Source organism: Carassius gibelio, chromosome B16, assembly GCF_023724105.1.
Source record: "Carassius gibelio isolate Cgi1373 ecotype wild population from Czech Republic chromosome B16, carGib1.2-hapl.c, whole genome shotgun sequence".
NCBI lineage: Eukaryota > Metazoa > Chordata > Actinopteri > Cypriniformes > Cyprinidae > Carassius > Carassius gibelio.
This window is the reverse complement of record NC_068411.1, coordinates 23792642-23813749: the sequence shown is the minus strand read 5'-3', so window position 1 is coordinate 23813749 and position 21108 is coordinate 23792642. Positions and strand designations below refer to the sequence as shown.

Genomic DNA, 21108 nt, shown 5'->3' with positions numbered 1-21108 from the left:
CATATGACGTCAGGACGTAGTTGGTTTTTGCTCGCGCGCAAACCTCTGAATGCGAGTGGCTTAACTTACACACACTTGAGACACTGCACATTTGAGAGGCAGTGAAGGGCATTTCATACTCATTAAGTATATTCCGTTACGTGAAAACGCTCGGGCTCCGTGTAACAATGGAGGCATATTTACGTAGTTGTCGCGATGTGCTTAAGGTAAGACTATGGTACAGTAACGTTACGCTTAAAGAGAGAGGGGGTTGCTCGTGTTATGTTTTCTTCTACCATTTTACCCACTTAAAATGTGGCTAGGGGCAAGAGCTTCCACTGTGCTTGTTTAAACATTAATAATCTCGAGTGTGGTCGCCGTTTATGATTGCTTGGTGTGATAAATAATGACTGCTTTGTTTGATACGCTCGATATTGACATAAGTCATATGGTATGACGCGCAGGCGAAGACCCTGGCCGCATGCGCCATTGATAGAAATAAGCACATGCATTGAAAGTACGCAGACATGTTCGTTTATAGTTGTTATTTATATAACAATACTTTTAATATAATTTAGTCTTATGTTATATATATATATTTTTTAAAAGTTTTTATTTATGTAACGTTACCAGTGAATTATATTAATATATTTGGAACAAGTATGAATAAAATGTATAATTGTGTAAGTGGTTTATATATATATATATATATATATATATATATATATACACACACATGCATGCATACATATGCACTACCTTTCAAAAGTTTGAGATCAGATACATTTTTAATGTTTTTTTTTTTTTAAGGGGTCATATGATGCTTTTTTAAAGATCGTTATTTTGTGTATTTGGTGTAACCGAAAATGTTGACATGCTTTAATGTTAAAAAAAAACAGGTCCCTCTTTCCAACAAGCTGCAGTCTGCTCTGATTGGCCAACTGACCCAGTGCTTTGTGATTGGCTTAACACCACCAGCCCTTGTTGGAAATGTAAAAGCCCCTTTCCATAATGGCGAGTTTAATCTTTTTTTAAAATAAATATCAAGACAGTTAATAATGTTCTTATTTTTACCATCAGTTCATGGCTGAAAGGGGAACAGAGTAACGCAGTAACGAAGCTTGTGTATTTGCAGTATTTTTATGTATTTGTTTTTTTAAAGAAAGAAATGAATGTGTTAGATTAATAAAATGTGATGGTAAATACTTATGTTAGAAAATATTTCTATTTTGGATGAATGCTTTTTTTTAATTCATCAAAGAATTTTGAAAAAGTATCCAACATTCATAATAAATCAGCATATTGTTAATAAATCAGATCGATCTCCTAATGATGATAATGTGACAGTGATGACTGGAGTGATTTAATGAGCTGTTTGGTGCAAATGTATCTTTTTGAGCTTCGGATACAGACTATTTTCTAAAGGTGCTGTCAAGTGTGTTTAGTCAATAAGAACAATTCCCACTTTTCTAGTTTTTCAGCTTAATGCACTCGCTTTCAAAGCTGAAGGTGGCCTTATTTGCAGAGAAAATAACACCTGCTGTCTGGTATACATGATCCTGACAGCGTCTGTCCAACAGCAGTGCATCTCCCCACCCTAAACTGTTGTTTTTAACCCAAACACCCTGACACCTGCACTCACCCACCGCTGGGTGGATATACTGAAGCAAAGCCCCTGTTTACCTTGAGACTCAGCTCATGGAAGCAAGCAGAGATGGGTTCTTTAACTAATTCAGTCAATGATTGAAGAAATTATACGGTTGCACTTGTGGTTAAAGTGCTTTTTATCTGCACTGAAGCGTGATGTTGTAAATAGAGCGCACAGAAGAGCTCTTTTCCACTCTGACTCGAGACCCGCAGGTTCTGTACTGTTTACTCAATGTCCTGTGGTCCATTTCACATTGCAGTGACTAGATTTCTGTGCTGTCCTCTGGCCATGCACATATGGGTATGAATAAGCATGTTTTGTTCCTGCACTTCCCCATCTAACAAGGGTTTCGGTGATGATTATCACATGAGAAAGAGAGCTCTTGCCGAAACCTCAACCTAAACGGGCCTCGTCACCCCTGATCTGTGCCAGCTGTGAGCTCAGTCACTCTTGTGTTGACTGTCCGTCATCCAGCGTTTCAAACAAACCCCAGCTGGTTGCCCAGATCAGAGTACATCATTTAATGCTGATGTCACAGATGTTTTCTGTATTCGGCTGGAGTAATGGAGCAGGCCAAATGCTAATCAACGCTGGACGAGGAGTCATCATGGGGAGAGATAAAAGGTTTTATTGAATCCAGGGCGATGCATTCAGTGTTATTCTATTAAAAGTGCTCTTCATCTCACTGGTGATCCAGCAAATAGGCTGCAATATAGAATTGTGGGTTTTTAAGTTCCCAAAAGACAGAGAGCGCAAGAAAAGTGCATTTAAAGTGACGTAGTCCATAACTACACTACTGTTAGAAAGTGTCAAAACTCAAAAGTAATACTTTTATTCAGCAAGGATTTGTTAAATTGACCTATAATGAGCACCAAATCAGCATATTTGGAATAATTAATGAAAGATCATTTGTCAGTGAAGACTAGAGCAATAGTGTCTGCTGAACTGCATAAATGTGAACATTCAGCTTTGCCGTCACAAGAACAAAATGTTTAAAAAGAAAAGTTAAAATAAATGCAGCCTCGGTGCGCATAAGAGTAATCTGAAACCGTAAAAATCAAGATTTCAGATTTTTAACAGTAGTGTAACTCTTCTGAAGCCATACTATTATTCATGTTAGGAAAGCACTGAAATTGACCAACCACAGGACATTTATGGGAAAAAAATAAAAATGTAAAATACAGAATTTTTGTGTGACCAATCTACAAATCCCCCCAACAATGCAAAAAAATTGCACAGCAATGAAGAGGTGAAACTCAAAAACATCTAGAGTGCAAAATCACCACTCACTCACACATATACGGACACACACACACGTTATCATCTGTTAAAATAAGCCATGCTTTATCTCTGACACATTGTGCTCCACCTCCCACTGGCTGCTGGTTATATAGAGCGACTGGGTGATCACAAGTTCATCATTGTTTGTCAGATGAAGTACACTGTGGAGCTGGAAGTCCCCGCAGCCTATTGGATGCATTTTAGCTTGTCAATATTTGTGCATAGGTAATTTGTGCACGGAAACCACAAACAGATGTTTCAGTTTTGGATTTCAGCCTGAAAAGCCACAAAAGCCACATTATGAAGAACTAGGTTTGCAGTTATATGTTACGAATTCTTGTCCTATATTCTTCCAGCAGCCTGTGACACTGTTCTGTTTCATTCTCAGGGTTGTAGTAAGAACAGCCCAGGGCTGCATGTCATAATGGGAAATGAGGCTTGTGATATGGACTCCATGGTATCAGCCCTGACCTTCGCCTACTTTCTTTCAAAGGTATGCAGTGCCCAACCTAATAAACCACTTTTGTTGCAGTGTTCTTGGAAAATTGTGCCAGATATAACAGACGTGATAATTCTGGATTATTGTTCTGTTCATCATTAATGTTGTCATCTCGTAGAGTCTTGATTGTAAGAGGATGCCGGTCCCTGTGCTCAACATCCCACGGGCTGAGTTCCCCTTGCGCTCTGACAGCACCTTTCTGCTGAGAGAGTCCGGTCTGTCCCAGGACTGCCTGCTGTTCAGGGACGAGGTGGACCTTCACGGCCTGCACAAGAACAAACAGCTGACACTGACATTGGTCGACCACAATGTTCTGCCCAGGTCAGATTTCTGTTCTGTAGCACAAATGCAATGTTTGTACTACAACATGTTCTGTTTTCCATCGTCATGCATAAAAGAAATGCAGTTTTAGAGTAATGAATTAACTGATTTTTTAATTTTAATATATAAAATATAATATCAAAATATATATAATTTGTTAAAAAAAATTGAGGTCATTAAGATTAAATTTTTGTTTTTGAAAGGAATTAACGTTTATTAAGCAAGGATGCATTAAATTAATCAATTTATTAATTGCAAAATGTCTATTTCTGTTTATAAATAAACGCCATTCTTTAAAGACGTCACGATTTAAAAATAAAAATAATTAAGCAACAACAAAACTGTTCTCTGATTTTACTCACTGACTTACTGTTTATGATAATAACAGAAAATGTTTCTTATGCACCAAATCACTGTATTAAAATGATTTCTGAAAGATCATGTGATGTGAAGACTGGAGTTATAACTGCTGAAAATGTAGCTTTGCCATCACAGGAAAAAAATTATGCTTTAAAATCTATTATAAGTTAAAACTAATTTTAAATAGCAATTTTATTATAATTTTAAAATGGTGAGCATTTAAGACACTTAAAAAATCTATCTTACCTGCCACAATCTTTTGAACAGTAGTAGTAAGTAAATAATAAATGTGTTAATAAATAATATAATATGGAATATTATATAAATATTTAAAATATATATGCAAATCATATATATATATATATATATATATATATATATATATATATATATATATATATATATATATATATATATATATATATATATATATTATTATTATTTTTTTTTTTTATTATTATTATTATTTTTTTTAATCTGTGCAATGCAAGTTAACTTTTGAAGTGAAGATCAGGAGATTTGGTCAGTTCTTTTATAGTAAATCTGTGTTATTCTGTAGTGCTGACAGTGAGCTGGAGGACGATGTCGTGGAAGTGATTGACCATCACCCCCTACAGAGGCCCACATCCCCTTCCTGTCCCGTCACTGTGGAGCCCGTGGGCTCCTGTGCCACCTTGGTGACTGAGCGCATTGCCCAAAAAGCACCTGAGGTTCTGGACCATCAAGTGGCTCAGCTTTTATACGGTGAGTGTCATGGCGATGTGATAAACACGGAGAGGAATGTGAGCTCTCACAGCATGACTGCGGCTCAATCTGTTAGATGCTGTTAGACATCAGATGGACTCAGCATGGGCTTCAGTGGCAATAAGCCAGAAGAGATACTTGATAGAGATGTGAGATGTCAGCAGAAAGATAACATCTTGTTAACTTGCAAAATGTATGTGTTGACAGGTACCATTATTCTAGACTGTGTTAACATGGCACCTGAAGCAGGTAAAGTCACCCCTAAGGACAGCCAGTACGCCGTCTTTTTGGAGAAACGCTTTCCAAAACTGCCTCAGAGGGGTGTTCTCTTTCAGTCGCTACAGAATGCCAAGTTTGATGTGTCAGGTGAGAGGATCTTGTACTGTGTAGTTTAATGAAACAAACCACTTGATATAGACATATTAACAGTATGATTTGAATTCTTGAATTCATTGAATGTAATTTCACGTTACTGTCCTGTATTTCAGGCCTCTCTACAGAACAGATGCTGTTGAAAGACACGAAAGCAGCATCTGGTGGAGATCTAAAGTTGGCTGTCAGTGTCATTTATATGACACTAGAGGTCAGTGCTGTTATGACATATTTCACTTAAGGCTTCTACAATCTCTGAAGCTTGGAATGTATTGATTTGGCTGATACAGCTTTTAACCAAAATTGTGTTATTTATACTGATATCCATGCAGATGTATACAATAATTTTAATAATAGCATTTTTCTTTTTGTGACCTGATCTGTGTTTTGCATTTTTTTTTATTTTTAATCATACCCTTAAAAACAAGTACAAAGTAATTTTTTTAGATGCTATATTATACATTTCCTTATATTCCTTATATAAATAAATAAGAATAGCATTTATTTTTAAATTGCAATATTACATGGGAACAATGAAGGAAGTAATATACTATTAACATTATCATTTCTATACAGGTTTTAAACAATAAAACTCACTTTTTAACTATTAAATGAGATCCAGTACTGAATAGTTGTTATATATATATATATATATATATACACTGTGTGTGTGTGTGTATGTGTATATATATATGTATATGTGTGTGTATTCTTGTTCTCTTAAATAATTATTAATATTTTTTTTATCTTCAAGTTATATAATACTTATAGTGCAAGTTGCTGAATAAACAGTGCTGCATTAAGATAAACTATGAGAATAAAAATGCTGATTACAAAACACAACATAACAGTTTGTGTGAGTGTGTGTATATATGTATGTATGTTGATCTCTGTAAATTATCAGTTATGTATGGAATCTCATTGCATGCTTGCAGCATTTCTAAAACACGCTTGCATGACTGTTTGTGATGCTTACTTTAAATTTAGAAGATCACATGCAAATTACATGTTTTGTCCTAAATGAAGTGAATCTTATGTTTGTGCTGTGCATTTAGCCTCAGTACTCCGTTCCACAAGTACAGAGAGGAAATGTGGACTGTGAAATGTAAGGAGCTACAGTTGTGGGCACAAAGTGTGCTCATGTGCCCATCCTCATGACTCATGTGAATTCCTCATTAATACTGAAGCACAGCCGACTCCAAGTCAGACACACCCAGACTCACCGCAGGGCTGGGCGGCCCGTCTCGCACACCCACTGATTACACCAGACATTAACCTCCGTGACAGACTCTCCTCTTCTCTTGTTAGGACATACAATAGCAAGTTATAAAGGTTGCTGAATCAGATGTGTGAAGTATCAAAACCATCTTTGTTCACCCTACAGGAGACTGGGGGAAATTGTTCAATTATTTATTTTATTTTTTTATAAATGACCCTGATGTGCTATTTATAACACTTGAAAAATGGCATTACCCATAGAATCTCAATTAATTAAAAGTAATAATGCCATTTATTACGTAATTATTTTACCTGTCAAATTGCCAAAGAAGTTAATCAGAAATATTTATCAAATGATTCAGAAGAGATTTGAGGTTTTTCCTAAAATTAAACTGTTTGATCTCTGCATATTTTAAAGATGATATTTTTCAGTAATATATTTAGATTTCATTAAAATACCTTAAGCTAATGAAATTTTCTTCATATCTAAGCTGAAACAAACATATGGTTGGAGCCATCAAAACTTAATACAACAGAAATAAATAAAATATTGGGCATTTTGGGTCTCAAAAAGTGAAATTAGGTTTTTTTTTTTTTTCTTATGATGCTCACGTGTTAAAAGTGCCGTTCTGTTTTCAGTCTTTTCTTCAGAGGCGAGGACTACAGCAGGACCTCTGTGAGTTCTGCCACAATCACAACTACAACCTGGTGCTTGCCATGACAATCTCTTTCATCGACAACAAGGAGCCCCTCCGTCAGCTAGCCGTCTACAGCTCCAGCACTGTCTACAGAGAAGAGGTACTCATTACCCTCATTTCCAGGAATGAAGATACAAAAGAAATTGACTACATACTACTAGTTAAAAAAATTGCAAATTAATTTTGAAACAAAAAGCACACTCTTCACCATTTAGGTTCAACAAGTCTTTTATCAAAGGAATTTATGATAAACGCTCGGTGAGAATTAAGATCAGCATATAATAATAATTATACCTTACATTTATATAGCGCTTTTTCTAGACACTCAAAAGCGCTTACATAGTCAGGGGGTATCTCCTCATCCACCACCAGTGTGCAGCATCCACCTGGATGATGCGACGGCAGCCATAGTGCGCCATTTGCCCACCACACACCAGCTTACTGGTGGAGAGGAGACAGAGTGATGAAGCCAATCAGCAGATATGGGGACTGTTAGGAGGCCATGATGGTCAGAGGCCAATGGGCGAATTTAGCCAGGATGCCGAGGTCTCACCTCTACTCTTTTCGAAAGACATCCTGGGATTTTTAATGACCACAGAGAGTCAGGACCTCGGTTTAACGTCTCATCCGAAGGACGGTGCTTGTTGACAGTATAGTGTCCCCATCACTACACTGGGGCAAAGATCTTTATAACCAGTTAACAGGGTTTCCCAGCTTGTACTTTTATAATGCTTTATTTCCAGTCTTTTAATGGTGGTTAATGTTCTAGTAATGAACAAAACATACAGGTTTGGAATGGAACATGGACAAAATTTTTCATTTAATCAGTTAAAAACACATTTCTTCCATCTTTGACCCTCTCTATTCTAATTCTAGTCTTTAAAAAATTCCCTTTTAGATTTGCACTCTATTTATTTACTGCTTGTTTTCTTAAAATAAAAAAAAAGCTTTTTCTAATCTTTTTGTATTCTACCTGTTTGTTTTCTTTTTATTTACTATAATTAACAAAAGCAAAAAAGGGCGCTAACACTAGCTTGCTCTATTCTGTCATTTCTATCAAATAAATGCAGCATTGCTGAGCACAACAAACTTCTTTCCAAAACATTAAATAACCCCAAACTTTTCAACAGTAATGTATAAAATAAATAAACAGTGAAAGCTAAAATTAAAGATTTTTCTCACTAATTGAAAGCTGTATTTTCCTTTTTCATAGATGAGTAAAGCACTAGAAAAAGCCAAAAACCCCAGTCTGGACCTTAAGCCAGTGAGCAGTCCATATCCAGATGTGAAGGCCTTTATACAGGGTAACACATTAGCATCCCGCAAGAAAGTAATGCCCATAATCACAGACTTCCTGAAGGAGAGGGAAAGAAAAGTGTATCAAAGTGGGAACATAGAGGACCTAGATCTGGACGATGATTCCAATCTGGACCAGAGTGACTCACAACAATGTCCTGAGGATACTGGGATGGAGGACGATGTCCAGGTTCCTCCAACGCCAATGAACAGTCTTGTCGAGGGTTGTCCCTTGGACAATGGCCTACCAAAAATCAGTCCTGAGGTTTTGGTGGAGAAAGTTAGCAAGATGGCCAGCATGGAGGAGACGTCGTCTGAGGGACAGTGCTGAGAATCTGTTGTCCGAGAGAGTGTTGAATAAGGGCTGGAGAAAGAACGTCCTTCTGCGTCTTCAAGAGGATGAAGTTCATATCCAACAGTGCTGCATCAGGGCTTGAGACTGAAATGGCACTTTTTAGACCTGGTTAACTCACAAAGGTACGATACAGTCTGAAGAGGCCATTCTGTTGACTTTCTAAGGACTGGTACATGATCATTCAAATGGAACATTACAAAAACGCATTTATATATAAAATGTTTAAAGTTTGACTATCGTAAAAAAAAAAAAATTCAGGTTTAGGCTGTTTATTCAATGTTCGCGGTCATATATGATCTGCTAAATTAATCAGAAGTGTCTCATTTAGACATATTATCTAAAATTGACAATAAGCACCCAGTGCTAGCTTGCAACTGACAATTAATAGAATAAACTAATTCAGAATGAATTTCCAGTATTATCTATCCAATTAATTATAACGTGGTAGCTATCATTGCTTATACAAATAACATACTTAATTCTTGTGTTAAGTAGTATTAAGTACTTGTTGTGTTAATTAAAAAGTTATTTCCAGCTTGTCTGCAGATCATGTCTGTGGCATGGCATTGATCCCCCAGAAAATCCTTTTGACTTCTCCCTTGATTTACAAAACTGAATGGAAAATGCATCCTAGTCACGATTTCAATTCAACTTTAAAACAATGCTAGAGTTGCATATTTACATTTATCCATTTACAAACTATATATATTTATCTACATATTTTTCAGTGCTGCCTGTTTGTCTGCAAACAGTGCAAGTATATCAGCATTTAGGCAGTTCCTGTTGGGATGAGTCAAAATGATTGTGTGGTAATTGGAAGCGTGCCAAAGATGTAATCCGTACAGTAAACCTTAAATTGATGACGTTATGTCATTTTATCTCACACACCATTAAATGTAAGTGAAGATGAACATTCTTTGGATTAGTACATCTGTTAATATTGTAAGTAATATTGTAAAGGAGTTATTGTGGGTACCCTTCTGTGGCCTTTTGCATGATCTAGGTGTGAACTGACCTGCTCCTTATTAGATTAGAGTCACGGCACCTGCATTTTAGTCAATGAGATTTTACCATTAACTACCAAAGACCTCAGTTGTATTTGTGTGTTCGGCATGATAAACATTTCAGCATTTGAGATTTCAAACTTTAGTATTCTGTTTGTTTGTTTGTTATCTTACGTAATTTATTTTATGATTTGATGGCTATTGGGTACATTAGGGTTGAAAATGTTGTTTGTTCAGCCAGAGCAGATTAGATCATACTAGACTATCGTCATAATTATAATATTCATTATATTGATAAATACAAAAGCTCAATCCAAGGCATTTTAAAGATCTAACTGGAAAAATCCTATGTAATGACATACCCCCCATTCCCCCACCCCCCCCCCCCCCCCATAGAAGATAAAGAGCTAATTAAGTTACGACTTAATTGACTGTTAAACAAAATCAGTTAATATTGGACGTGAAACATATTAGATGGTATGTTGTTGTTCTGAGGTGTTGTGTATGCCCTGTGATTTAACCCTGACTGATAGTTTGGTAAGATTTGACATGGTGATATCAGAGGATTGCTGCATGCTGCCTCGGGAGAACGAAGTACATACTAGTCGATTCCGCCAGTATCATAATAATGTTGATTTAATGTAAATGTATTAATGTTCTATGGTCGTGAAACAGGACATTCAAGAGCAAATCCTCTGTCAAGTATTATATTGCCAAGGACTTTATTTCAAGTGCTCTGTTACTCATTATAAATAAATCCTTTTCAAATTCTTCCGTATGTGGTTTGTGAGCTTTGTCTGTAAAGACAATTTCATTGCATTCATTTTTATGTTTATTTTGTATATTGTATATTATTCTTGTACGCTTTGGCGTCAGTTCCATTTTTTTCTCATCAAGGCTGTGTTTATTTGGTTTAAATATTTTTATTATTAAAAATATTAGTAGATAGTCACTTGTAATTACACTTTTTTTTAAAATACAAACATATATAACATATCCCCAAGGCTGTATTTATTTATCTATCAGGAAAACTGTCAATATAGTGAAATATTATTACAATGTAAAAAATAAATACATAAATGTTTTAAAAATATACATTAAAAAATATAGGTAAAAAAAAAAAAAAATCCTGAGATGGCAAAACTGAAACATTCAATGCTCCAGTTCTCAATGTCCCATGATCCTTAGAAATCATTCTAATATGCTGATTTGGTGCTCCAATAACATTTCTTATCAATGTTGAAGCCATTTCTTAATTTTTTTTTAAGACTCTTTGAATAGAAAGTTCAAAAGAACAGCATTCACTTGAAATCGAAAAAGCATTTTGAGTTACTGACATAGTGTATGTACCTAATTGAATATCAACAGCTAAAGATATGGAGAAGCTAATCATCTTCTGAAGGGGCCTGTAACCTCAAGGGTATTAGGACCATGTAGCCATGCCTGTCTGTGGCGTCTCACTCCACCTTCCCAGCCTTCCCTGTGGGGGAGCAGAAGTGCTCAATGCAGCTGAGCCAATGGGAGACAGACAATTCAGTCAGCAGAAGTCAGAAATGTTGAAAAACCTGAACTGACAGTCAGGGTGAGTTCCCTAACACAAGACACAAGATACAGTCACTGAAACTGCTGAAGCTCATGAAACACCTCAGGTCATGGTCAGCAGCTGAGTTCACTGAATGCATTTCTAATCTAGACACTTTTAATTTGAAAGACTTTAGACATGGGGACTAACTCAGACCAGAGGGAAGGGTACATGCCAAATGGGTAAGTCAAAAATTACAATGATGATACTATAATACCTGGTCAAAACATGTATAAGATCAAAACATGTACCAGTGCATACTGGATGAACCAGAGACTAACGTACATGTTGTTCTGTTGCGCTTTGAAGCGTACAGCAGAAGGGCATGAGAGAAATCATTGTAGCACTTCTGTGTCTAGTTATTTAGAAAGAGGATTACAGAAAAAGGAAGTTGCCGTTGAACTGATTTCCACTACTTTGGCCAATCTTCTTGACTAATATTCGAGATCTCACAACCACAGAAGGACATCATCTCTCATATCCTGTCATCTGACAGACCATCCGATTTTTTGTCATTTATATTCAACACAATAATAAGAGTTTCACTGCTGTCACAAGTTAAACATCCAAATGGAAATGGAAAATTTTTTTACAAAAAATGTACGTTCATGTCATTATAACTTTTGATGGTTTGAGACGGTAAAATTTAGATGATTTTAAAGCTCTTAATTCTACTATAATCACAGAAAAGGTCTTTTGACTTGTTCATTTCCATACCAAATTCCAAGTTCATGTTCAGACAAGAAGAGAATGCATGAAATATGACCTATAATAACCCCTATATCCTTAATAACAGAAAGTTACAGAATATGTTACTGTAGCATTTTACAAGCCAGGACAAAGGTTTTCACAACAGGTGATTACCAAATCTTATAAGAGTTACATCAAAGAACAATTGCTGAAACAGTACACACCTTTTATGCTTTGCAGTGGAGATATCATGTTGTCTGCCACAATTGTCATACATTGTTCTAAAAAAAACTCCCTACATACTTTTTAAAATACATTTTGACATCTGATAAGGTCTTAGATAGGACAACACTGGGCTTGAGATTACACAACAGTGTCTTGAGTCAGTAACTAAAAACATACAGCCTTCTCGGAGCAGTCATGTTTGAAATAATGTACAATCTCGGAGCAGTCTTGCTGGACAATAGTGTATAGTGTATGTAAAGGTTACAGGCTTGAAGTGAAGAAAATACCATCAAGCTCTGAATGAATCTGATAATGGCTTCACATCAGAAACAGGTTGAGTTATGTGACGTTTGTTCTGCCCGGAATCATCTGTAAACAAAAACAAGATTTTCTGGTCATTTGTGCCACGTGTAATTACCACACGTGCTGTCGTAACAAAATACTTGAGGTAGAAACAAGGACAAGGCTTATATTTGAGTTTGTCTTTGACATGTTTGACACGATAGAACTTCTTTTTTTTTTTCAGTCAATTTGAATAGATAGAAAATACAAGCTACAATATTGGAATAAAATTAGATGTTTTGGATGAATCTGTTTGGGATCATATGCTGCTGTTTCAGTTTTCTTACAAACAAATGCATGAAAATAATATTATCTCTATATTGCACAAAAATGTATCTCAAATATTAATAATAAATATTGAGATATCATATCAGTTCAGTAAATTGTCATCAGCATCAGAAAAATGTCAGTAATGTCTCAAATTTTACACGCATTAAATGCAGCCAACATTTTGTTTATATGGTTTTTTGGAGCTACCTGTAGGAAATTAATTTAAAAAAATCAACAATTTCGTTACAGTCTGTGTCAACAAAGCTGAAGGAACTCTTCAGAATTTAGCTGAAAACAACTTTAAAACTCACTAGAGTTCGTGTGATGTTGTTGAACTCTCAGGAGAATAAGGTATAGAAATATTAAGGATTTCATAAATGTTTATGTTTTCAAAACTAAGGACAACTAAGGTTAAAAGTTTGCTGTTTGTTATTTTAACTGGCATAAATCTCCGATGTCCTGGGCTCAGTGGGCTGACATCACAGACAGTAAAAGAACATTGAACGTGTGCAGCTGTAGGGATGTGGGCGGGGCGTTGAAACAGCGCTCTCAGGTGCGGAAACGCGCTCTGATTGGCTGAATTCTTTGGCGTGAAGGTGCTTTGCTTGGGCGAGGTAGAGAAAGAATCGCTCTTGCCGTTGAAAAGGTAAATGGCTAGGACATCAATAGCCTATAATAAATCAGTTTAATTATAGCGCTTGCAATGTTCTTAGGAATTATTAATTTTTTTACCAAATGAAAAAGAGGTTTGTTTTTGAGAAGCATCTCCTGTACGAGGTTAGTGAAAAGGTGAGTTTAGCATGTTTACACTGCCATTATTTACATAATTATGTCCGTAAAGAGTGATGTGATGGGCGTTAGCGAGTTGTACACAACCCTGTTTCTACGTGCAGTCTACTATCTATCTATCTATCTATCTATCTATCTATCTATCTATCTATCTATCTATCTATCACCAGTACTAAGGGTCTGAAAACAGCACTCACAATACATGAATCTTGTACTGACCTGTTCTGTAATTAAAACAAACAACCCTGGATTTTTTATTGTGACTAAATTGAGGATTAAGTTATTTTCCTGGTGATCATTTAATTGTTAATAATTCATAACATTTTGACATGGGGACAAAAAAGTCCCATTAACCTTCTTTACATTTTCATTTTATTTCTGCAGGCATTCAGAAAACGGGAAGACATCAGCCTTCATCCCTGACATGGAGCTCCGGGAGGAATGGCAGGATGAGGAGTTCCCCAGGTAAAGTGCACTACATGCATGCAGCTTATTTATTTTCATATTCATCAAGTGCAAAAGGGATTCAAATATTTGGTCTTTGTAGGCCTCTTCCTGAGGATACACAGAGTCCTGGTGATGAAGAGGAAAGCCCTGGAGCTGAGGGAAACAGGCCTGGTAACCTCATTTCTCCAATTAGTTACTGGCCAAATTACCTGCCTCTTATATAATATCTGTCTCGTATATATATATATATCCAGTAAAAACAGCAATTATGTGATAATTTACAATTTGCAATAGTATTGCAATAAAAAAAACCTCTTTCTGTAGTACATTTTAAAATGTGATTTAATCCATATTTTATATTCTGTATATAATTAATTCATATATTGTGCTGGCAAAGATCAGCAGTCATTACTCCAGGCTTCAGTATCACATGATCCTTTAGAAAGGATTGTAATCTGCTGATTTGGAGCTTATGAAACATTTCTTCTTGTTATCAATAATAAAATTAGTTATGTTGCTTAATATTTTTACTTGTATCTTTTGTCTTCAAGTATTTATTTGAAACAGAGAAATTACAAAAAAATACCTGAATTTTGTCAAATTGGTAGTGTATACACAATATATGCCTGTGACCCCTCTTTTTCTTTCTTTCCTCTAGTCCCACCAACTAGCCTGGCCCTCACAGGTGATGCCGTCAGGAAGAAGCGACTAGTGGCGCCCACTCTTAGTCTAACACTGGACAAAACCTCTACTGACCGGAGCGTGAAATCTGACGAGTTTGAAGCCTCTGCTCTTTCACCATCTCTTGATGATGACCCAGAGATGGACATTAACCTGGAAGCCCTAGAGACACCCTCAGACAGCGAGTCTTACAACTTCCCAGACAGCATGCACGACTTAGAGTGGGAAGGTATTCAGTTATTTTGATATTCATTAGAGTTGTGTCATTGATCAGTTTCACAAGTATGGGACATAGTTTACCACTAGTACTGTGGGCATTGCAGATGATCTTCCCAGGATGGGCAAAGCAGCGATCAGAAAGGCCAGTTTACTGGAGCATGCAGAGATGGGACACCTGGACTTGGATCAGGTGGACAGCAATGGGCGGCGATGGAGGCGTTTCCATATTGGCGGCCAAGACTACCAAGTCAACATGAGTGTTCTGGAGCCGTACCTTCAAGTTCTTTCCCACGGAGGTGAGCTTTTGTTGAAAAGGCTGGGATGAACATGCTTTACTGAAATTACTAACTAAAATTGACCTTTTATAGGATATTATGGTGACGGATCGACAGCCATCATCATGTTCACTTCCTGCTACCTACCAGAAAACACAACAGAACACTATGAGTATGTGATGGACAATCTCTTCAGGTAAAACCTGATTGATTTGGGATAAATTTTCTTTGCAATGACTTCTATTTTCTGTAACTCAAATGTTTATTCCCATTTAATGATTTATTTGGATTTAGGTACATCATTGGCACGTTGGACTTGATGGTGTCTGAGAGTTACATACTGGTGTATCTGTGTGGAATGGCCCCTCGCAATAAGATGCCTGGGATTAAGTGGCTTCGACAGTGTTACATGTCCATCGACAGACGGTGAGCCATACTAGATTTATCATCAAATAAAAAATTGATACAACCACCCATTTCAGTTGTTATATAATGATATAATTGGCTAATTCTTTTTTTATCCTTCCATGTGGCCAACAAGAAATGTATTGTTTTAAATTTTGATTTCATATGGGTTTTAAAGACTTCATGGAATGTTTTAACAAGTGAAATTTTCTGTCTCATGTTGACATATTTATTTTTGAAACAGGAAGTTGTGGCAGGGCAGATAGCCAATTGACTTTAGTTTTAGACACAGCCTGGAAAAGCACAACTAAACAAAGTTACTTGCTTTTGCTAATTAGTGGCAGGTGAAATTTGGGGATGAGACGTTCTTATTCTAGAAATCATTTTATTGGACTGAAATACGCATACACCCCTGAGCAAAAGATTATATCATCAATAATTTTGGTTCAAGTTTCCAGAAGAGACAGACTAATTTTTAAGTCTGTATATCAGATAAAAGTTTATTTTGTCATCTTTTAGGAAAACGATAGAATATGCACAACAGTGCAAATAATTGGGGTCATAAGATTTAAAAAAAAAATATATATATATTTTTTTTTAAGAATCAGAGACCAGATTTTCAAATAGTTTTATCTCGACCAAATCGTACATCAATGGAAAGCTTACATTTTCAGCTTTCAGATGATGTATAAATCTAATTTTCTTCAAATTGACCCTTGTGTTTTGTGGTCCATGGTCACATATTAGAATGATTTCTGAAAGATCATGTGACACTGAAGACTGGAATAATGACTGCGAAAAAAAATCAGCCTTAGCATCACAGAAATAAATAACATTTTAAAATATATTAAAATAGAAAATTTTTTTTTGGTGAATTTTTTAACAGTAGTGTAGAAAAAACACATGCACTAAAAAAGCAACAAAACTGCCTTGATGTTTCAGGTGGTTTCCATCAGTTCCAGAAGAGGGCGTGTGAATCTAAGCTTTGCTTGTGACAGTCTTCGTGTTCCTCTAGTTTAGTTCCTGTCAAACATGAGAGCCCACCTCCACTCTTTCTTTCTTAAATGCCCCTCTTATGAAATATGATAGGAATGTTGTGGACTCCTACATAGAAGGCCATGTTATCAGAGTTCTTCCAGACATTCCTCAGATAACCCTTGACCTGTTCTCAGCTGTCATGTTTTCTTGTTATATTTAGACGTTTTTAGATTGCATACTTCATTACGGAATTATCTGAAAGGTTTCAAATTCTAGTGTCAGCTCTCCAAGGTCAGTGTGACTGTTTTCAATGGACTGTTTTTGAATCTCTACGTACCGATCTAGTAATTTCTGGTTATGTACATCCAGCCAGTTATTATCCCAAAATAAACCCGATGGGGCGATAAGGATCAGGACAGGATTCTTAAATGGTCTGTTTTGTGGTTATTGACGAACCAAAGAATTAAAAATGGTAAATTCTTGTTTGATTTCCCTATATTATGGCGTAGCTATCTGACAGCTAATCTTCCAAGTGAAGGTCAGTCTCATAAATGTTTTATGTGAGGATTTTGTATGCTCAGGAAATTCGAGGTCATCTTATCATGTAAGATCAGCTTGGGAAATGAGGAACTAAGGAGTGTGGGATGCTCTTGGAGGCCTGATTTGTCATTTCCACTGGCTCCATTGCATCACTGCATGACGTTTCCTCTGAGATCACTCATGAGCTGTTGACGGCAACAGAAAAAACACTAAGCGTGATGTCACACAATCAAAAAGGATCTGCGAGGAGGGAAATGAACTGATAGGATTCATTAAATAATTCACACACACAATCTTTAAAGTGAGAAAATGTATCTATTTGTAATTAAATTGTAAAATGTTATGTATCTTAATTTTAAAATGTTTAATAAAAAGATTTTTTACTTGCAACCCAGTGTAGATCAGAAGAAAGTAGCACTTTTTGTAGCATTCAGAGTAATGTATTTGAGCCTTACAGCACTTCCACTTAAATGATATATGACAGAAACCAAATAGAAATGGTTAGACTTGTGGGTGATTTTTGGGCTAGGACACCAGTGAAATATGTTGTAAACAGATGTCGTCTCCAAGTTTCTGCCTGTCTGTGTCCCATGATTCAAGGCCCTGCCTCTCATGGTTTCACACGGGTCAGGGTGGTGCTCGTGCCAGTCAGCGATTGCTCCCTTGTGTCGTCATGTTCTGCTGGGTTATTGTTACTGGACCAGTTATTGGAACAAAAAATAGTTTTAACTTCTAATACATTTGCATTTGCTTTTCTGATGGAGGTATTAAATCTGTTTTCTTTCCTGAAGGTTGAGGAAAGAACTGAAAGGCCTCTTCGTGGTTCACCCGGCCTGGTACGTGAGAGCTTTAATCACAGTCATCAAACCCTTCATCAGGTGAGCACAGATGATCATTAGTTTAACAAACAGAGCTAAAAAAGCCAATAAACATTATTAATACCTAAAGCCCTCCGTCCGACCCATTTCTTTCTCTCTTGAAGTGAGAAATTCGGCAGGAAGATGCGCTTCATCCACAGCTTGCAAGAACTGGCAGAGTTTGTTCCTGTGGCCCAGCTGCAAATCCCAGACTGCATCAGACAGTGAGTGTCTACATCATATATATAATAAATGCATCTTTCCATAAATCTTAAATGTATTTGTTGTTCTATAGTTTTCTGTTTTTCCCGTCATATCTGCACATTTCTCTCGAAATAATTTACAAAAAAGTGTATATATATGTGTGTATGTGTATGTATATATATATATATATATATATATGTGTGTGTGTGTGTGTGTGTGCGCGCACGTGTATATATGTATATGTATGTATAATAGATAATTATTGTTCTTATGTAAATTATTTAGAGAAATGGCCTTAAACATATCTCATTCACTGGTATCATTTCTGTGTGTTAAAAAGTTAAATGTATTAAGTACATATATATTTTTATGAATACATTTAATGAATAAATCTGTTACATTTAAAAAAATTACTACTTTTAAAATCTATTCATAAAATGTGTTAATTTTAATTTAAAAAAAATATGTGTGTGTATATATATATATATATATATATATATATATATATATATATATATATATATATATATATATATATATATATATATATTTATAAATTAACAAAATCTCTGTAAATAATTTACACCAGATACATATTCAAATATGTGTTTTAGAAATCAATATTATCAGTAAATGTAATTCTTTGTTGTTTCAGATCAATGATAAAATAGATGTGAAAGTGATGTTTGAAACTTACTTGAATAATTACATTGTTATCCCCACAACAGCTTTTTCTGTAAATAATTTACATAAAAAAGGATCTTATCTTAATTGTTGTCACTAAATAAAAAGTGATGGAGGTGATTTGTTTTGCTCTGCAGGTATGATGAGCAGATGAACAGGTGAAGGTGTCTGATGGGAAGAGAGCAGAGGTGTACATACTTTATAGACTTCACACTGGGGTGACATGCATGTGGGAATTGGAGCTGGCTGGGGTTAAAGGTCAAGCTTTAGGGCAAATGCCCTAATGACAGAAAAACAGCTTCCTACCAGAAGAATCTTTGATGAAATACAAAAAGACAGTGTTGTTCTTCAGAGAGAAACAGCCGTGTCATGCTGTAAGGCAGGTCAGGAGAGGTCTGTGTGCAACATGAAAGCCTGTTTGACGTCATTGCATTTAAACTGTTACACAAAAACAGACAAACATGTTTCCCAGACTCTAGAAAATGACAATACACCCTTCACTCTTCATAGAACCTATTCTATTTAGGCGTGAGAAATGCCAATAACATTTCCTTTTGGATTTGTGGTGAACATACCCAAATTAGGATAAATATTAGTTTTAATATTTGCACTAAATTGTTACAAAATCTTGTTGTATGCATGATAACTGAAACCTGTACGGAATATGTGTATGATTTAATCTCTCTAAATCTACTATCTGGCTTTTTTTTTTTTAAACAAGTCTTTTAAAGTGGTATTGACTCTATTTTATTGAAATAGTTTTTATATATATATTCTGTGAAATGCATTGTACTTGAGCATTTAATCACATGTGAATGTTTTCATCACAAATGCTCAAACTTTGAATGCAATCAAATCAGAGTTATTACACACAAATGTGTGAGTGTGATATTGCCATAAGAAGCCGCATTGGTCAGTTTATACTGTACATACTTGTCACATATATAATCGTGCCTGGTTTTCTTCTTGGGAAATGTTCTCTAATATTCAACTGCTGCTGCTGCCTGTAAAGTGGCCCATTGAATGTGCTCGCATTTAATAGACTATGTGCAAATATTTATACAAGGCCACACTTGAACAACCTGAGCTTTTAAACTGCACATACTACATGTATGTCCTTTCTATGATATTTAAGGAAATAAAGGGTTCTATTAAACAGCTGCTGTGATTTGATTTTGTGATTTCACTGTTAATTGCATTGAGGAAATAGTGGGAGGTTTTTTTTTTTTTGAGAGAGAGAGAGAGAGAGAGAGAGAGAGAGAGAGCCGCCATGGAAACATTCCTGGGCCTTTCAGGAAACCAGCTCTGGGAGGAAGTGAGGTAGCTGAGAGGTGAAACATTTTTCTTTATGCATTGAAGTCACAAACAGGAACAGAGTGAGAACTACTGGAAGGTTAAATAACAGACTCCTGTTGTAATGCTGTATGTGCCAGGTGATGGGTTATGCAAGTCAACAACGTTTAGTAGAAATTAAAGTGAGGGTTGGAGGATTTAGCTAAGCGGAAGTCACTTGAATAAACTACAGAATGGCAATTTATCTTAAAAGTACTTTAACAGAATGGATTTCCACATGCATACATATAAATTTTGCCACAAAAATAAATATTTTTCTCTCTAGAATCTAGTATCCTACCATTTCAATTAAATGAAGAAAAAAGTGTCCTTTATGAATTTCTGATTGAGACAATGCTTTGAATGTGGAGGCATGTTCAATAAGTGTAAGCAACTGAAACCTCTCAAAACGTGGACACAATCAGTCCCTGAAGGCACATTTTACTGTTTTTCAAGCCATTGTGAGAAAACGGAAATTAAAATGCAATGTGCTCTGTACCGGTGTGAGACCTAAATAATCTTTGTGCCAAAGGTCCAATGTTTGTTTTTGTATGTGTCTTGCGCAACTTTTCCGTAGTGATCCGTGAGCGGTTTTACTAATGAATGTAAGAGTAGATGTTAAAACATGCTTCAGGGATCAGCTTTGATTTCTTTGCCCATATATTTAAGGCTTATGTTTGTACAAACATGCATGGCAAGAAAAAATAAAACATCAAGTCAAGGAACAGCCCTCACTAAAAGTCCCGGATACATTTACAGTAATAATACATTTACAGTAAAAAGAAAATCCTGTTGAAGTCCATATTTATTTGA

The 21108-nt window shown here is 35.9% G+C and overlaps 2 protein-coding genes across 5 annotated transcripts; both read left to right on the top strand.

Annotated features, from left to right (window-relative positions):
* The first annotated feature begins 38 nt into the window (after nucleotides 1–38).
* On the top strand, nucleotides 39–10546 carry prune (prune exopolyphosphatase). 2 transcript variants are annotated; one of them, XM_052578660.1, is made up of 9 exons: nucleotides 59–206; nucleotides 3134–3220; nucleotides 3297–3401; nucleotides 3526–3728; nucleotides 4648–4832; nucleotides 5040–5198; nucleotides 5321–5415; nucleotides 7062–7220; nucleotides 8334–10546. In XM_052578660.1, the coding sequence occupies exons 3-9, from the start codon at nucleotides 3333–3335 to the stop codon at nucleotides 8745–8747; spliced, it is 1284 nt and encodes a 427-aa protein (XP_052434620.1). In that variant the 5' UTR covers nucleotides 59–206; nucleotides 3134–3220; nucleotides 3297–3332; the 3' UTR covers nucleotides 8748–10546. The 2 variants fall into 2 exon arrangements, with proteins under 2 accessions (XP_052434619.1, XP_052434620.1); XM_052578659.1 differs by lacking the exon at nucleotides 3134–3220 and having other exon boundaries at nucleotides 39–206.
* A 755-nt stretch (nucleotides 10547–11301) lies between these two features.
* On the top strand, nucleotides 11302–20119 carry LOC127974986 (BCL2/adenovirus E1B 19 kDa protein-interacting protein 2-like). 3 transcript variants are annotated; one of them, XM_052578656.1, is made up of 11 exons: nucleotides 11302–11357; nucleotides 11487–11539; nucleotides 14058–14138; nucleotides 14221–14291; nucleotides 14779–15030; nucleotides 15125–15316; nucleotides 15389–15491; nucleotides 15590–15721; nucleotides 18010–18096; nucleotides 18201–18299; nucleotides 19101–20119. In XM_052578656.1, the coding sequence occupies exons 2-11, from the start codon at nucleotides 11496–11498 to the stop codon at nucleotides 19123–19125; spliced, it is 1086 nt and encodes a 361-aa protein (XP_052434616.1). In that variant the 5' UTR covers nucleotides 11302–11357; nucleotides 11487–11495; the 3' UTR covers nucleotides 19126–20119. The 3 variants fall into 3 exon arrangements, with proteins under 3 accessions (XP_052434616.1, XP_052434618.1, XP_052434617.1); XM_052578658.1 differs by lacking the exons at nucleotides 11302–11357; nucleotides 11487–11539 and adding an exon at nucleotides 13431–13530; XM_052578657.1 differs by lacking the exons at nucleotides 11302–11357; nucleotides 11487–11539 and adding an exon at nucleotides 13525–13673.
* The last annotated feature ends 989 nt before the right edge of the window (nucleotides 20120–21108 follow it).

Bases quoted from the DNA above. Each gene is read 5' to 3' on its own strand.
- prune (XM_052578659.1), top strand. From the start codon at position 168: ATGGAGGCATATTTACGTAGTTGTCGCGATGTGCTTAAG. The intron at 3,729-4,647 runs GTCAGATTTCTG...GTTATTCTGTAG, and splicing joins GACCACAATGTTCTGCCCAG to TGCTGACAGTGAGCTGGAGG. The intron at 4,833-5,039 runs GTGAGTGTCATG...ATGTGTTGACAG, and splicing joins AGTGGCTCAGCTTTTATACG to GTACCATTATTCTAGACTGT.
- LOC127974986 (XM_052578656.1), top strand. From the start codon at position 11,496: ATGGGGACTAACTCAGACCAGAGGGAAGGGTACATGCCAAATGG. The intron at 15,722-18,009 runs GTGAGCCATACT...TCTTTCCTGAAG, and splicing joins TACATGTCCATCGACAGACG to GTTGAGGAAAGAACTGAAAG. The intron at 18,300-19,100 runs GTGAGTGTCTAC...TTTGCTCTGCAG, and splicing joins ATCCCAGACTGCATCAGACA to GTATGATGAGCAGATGAACA.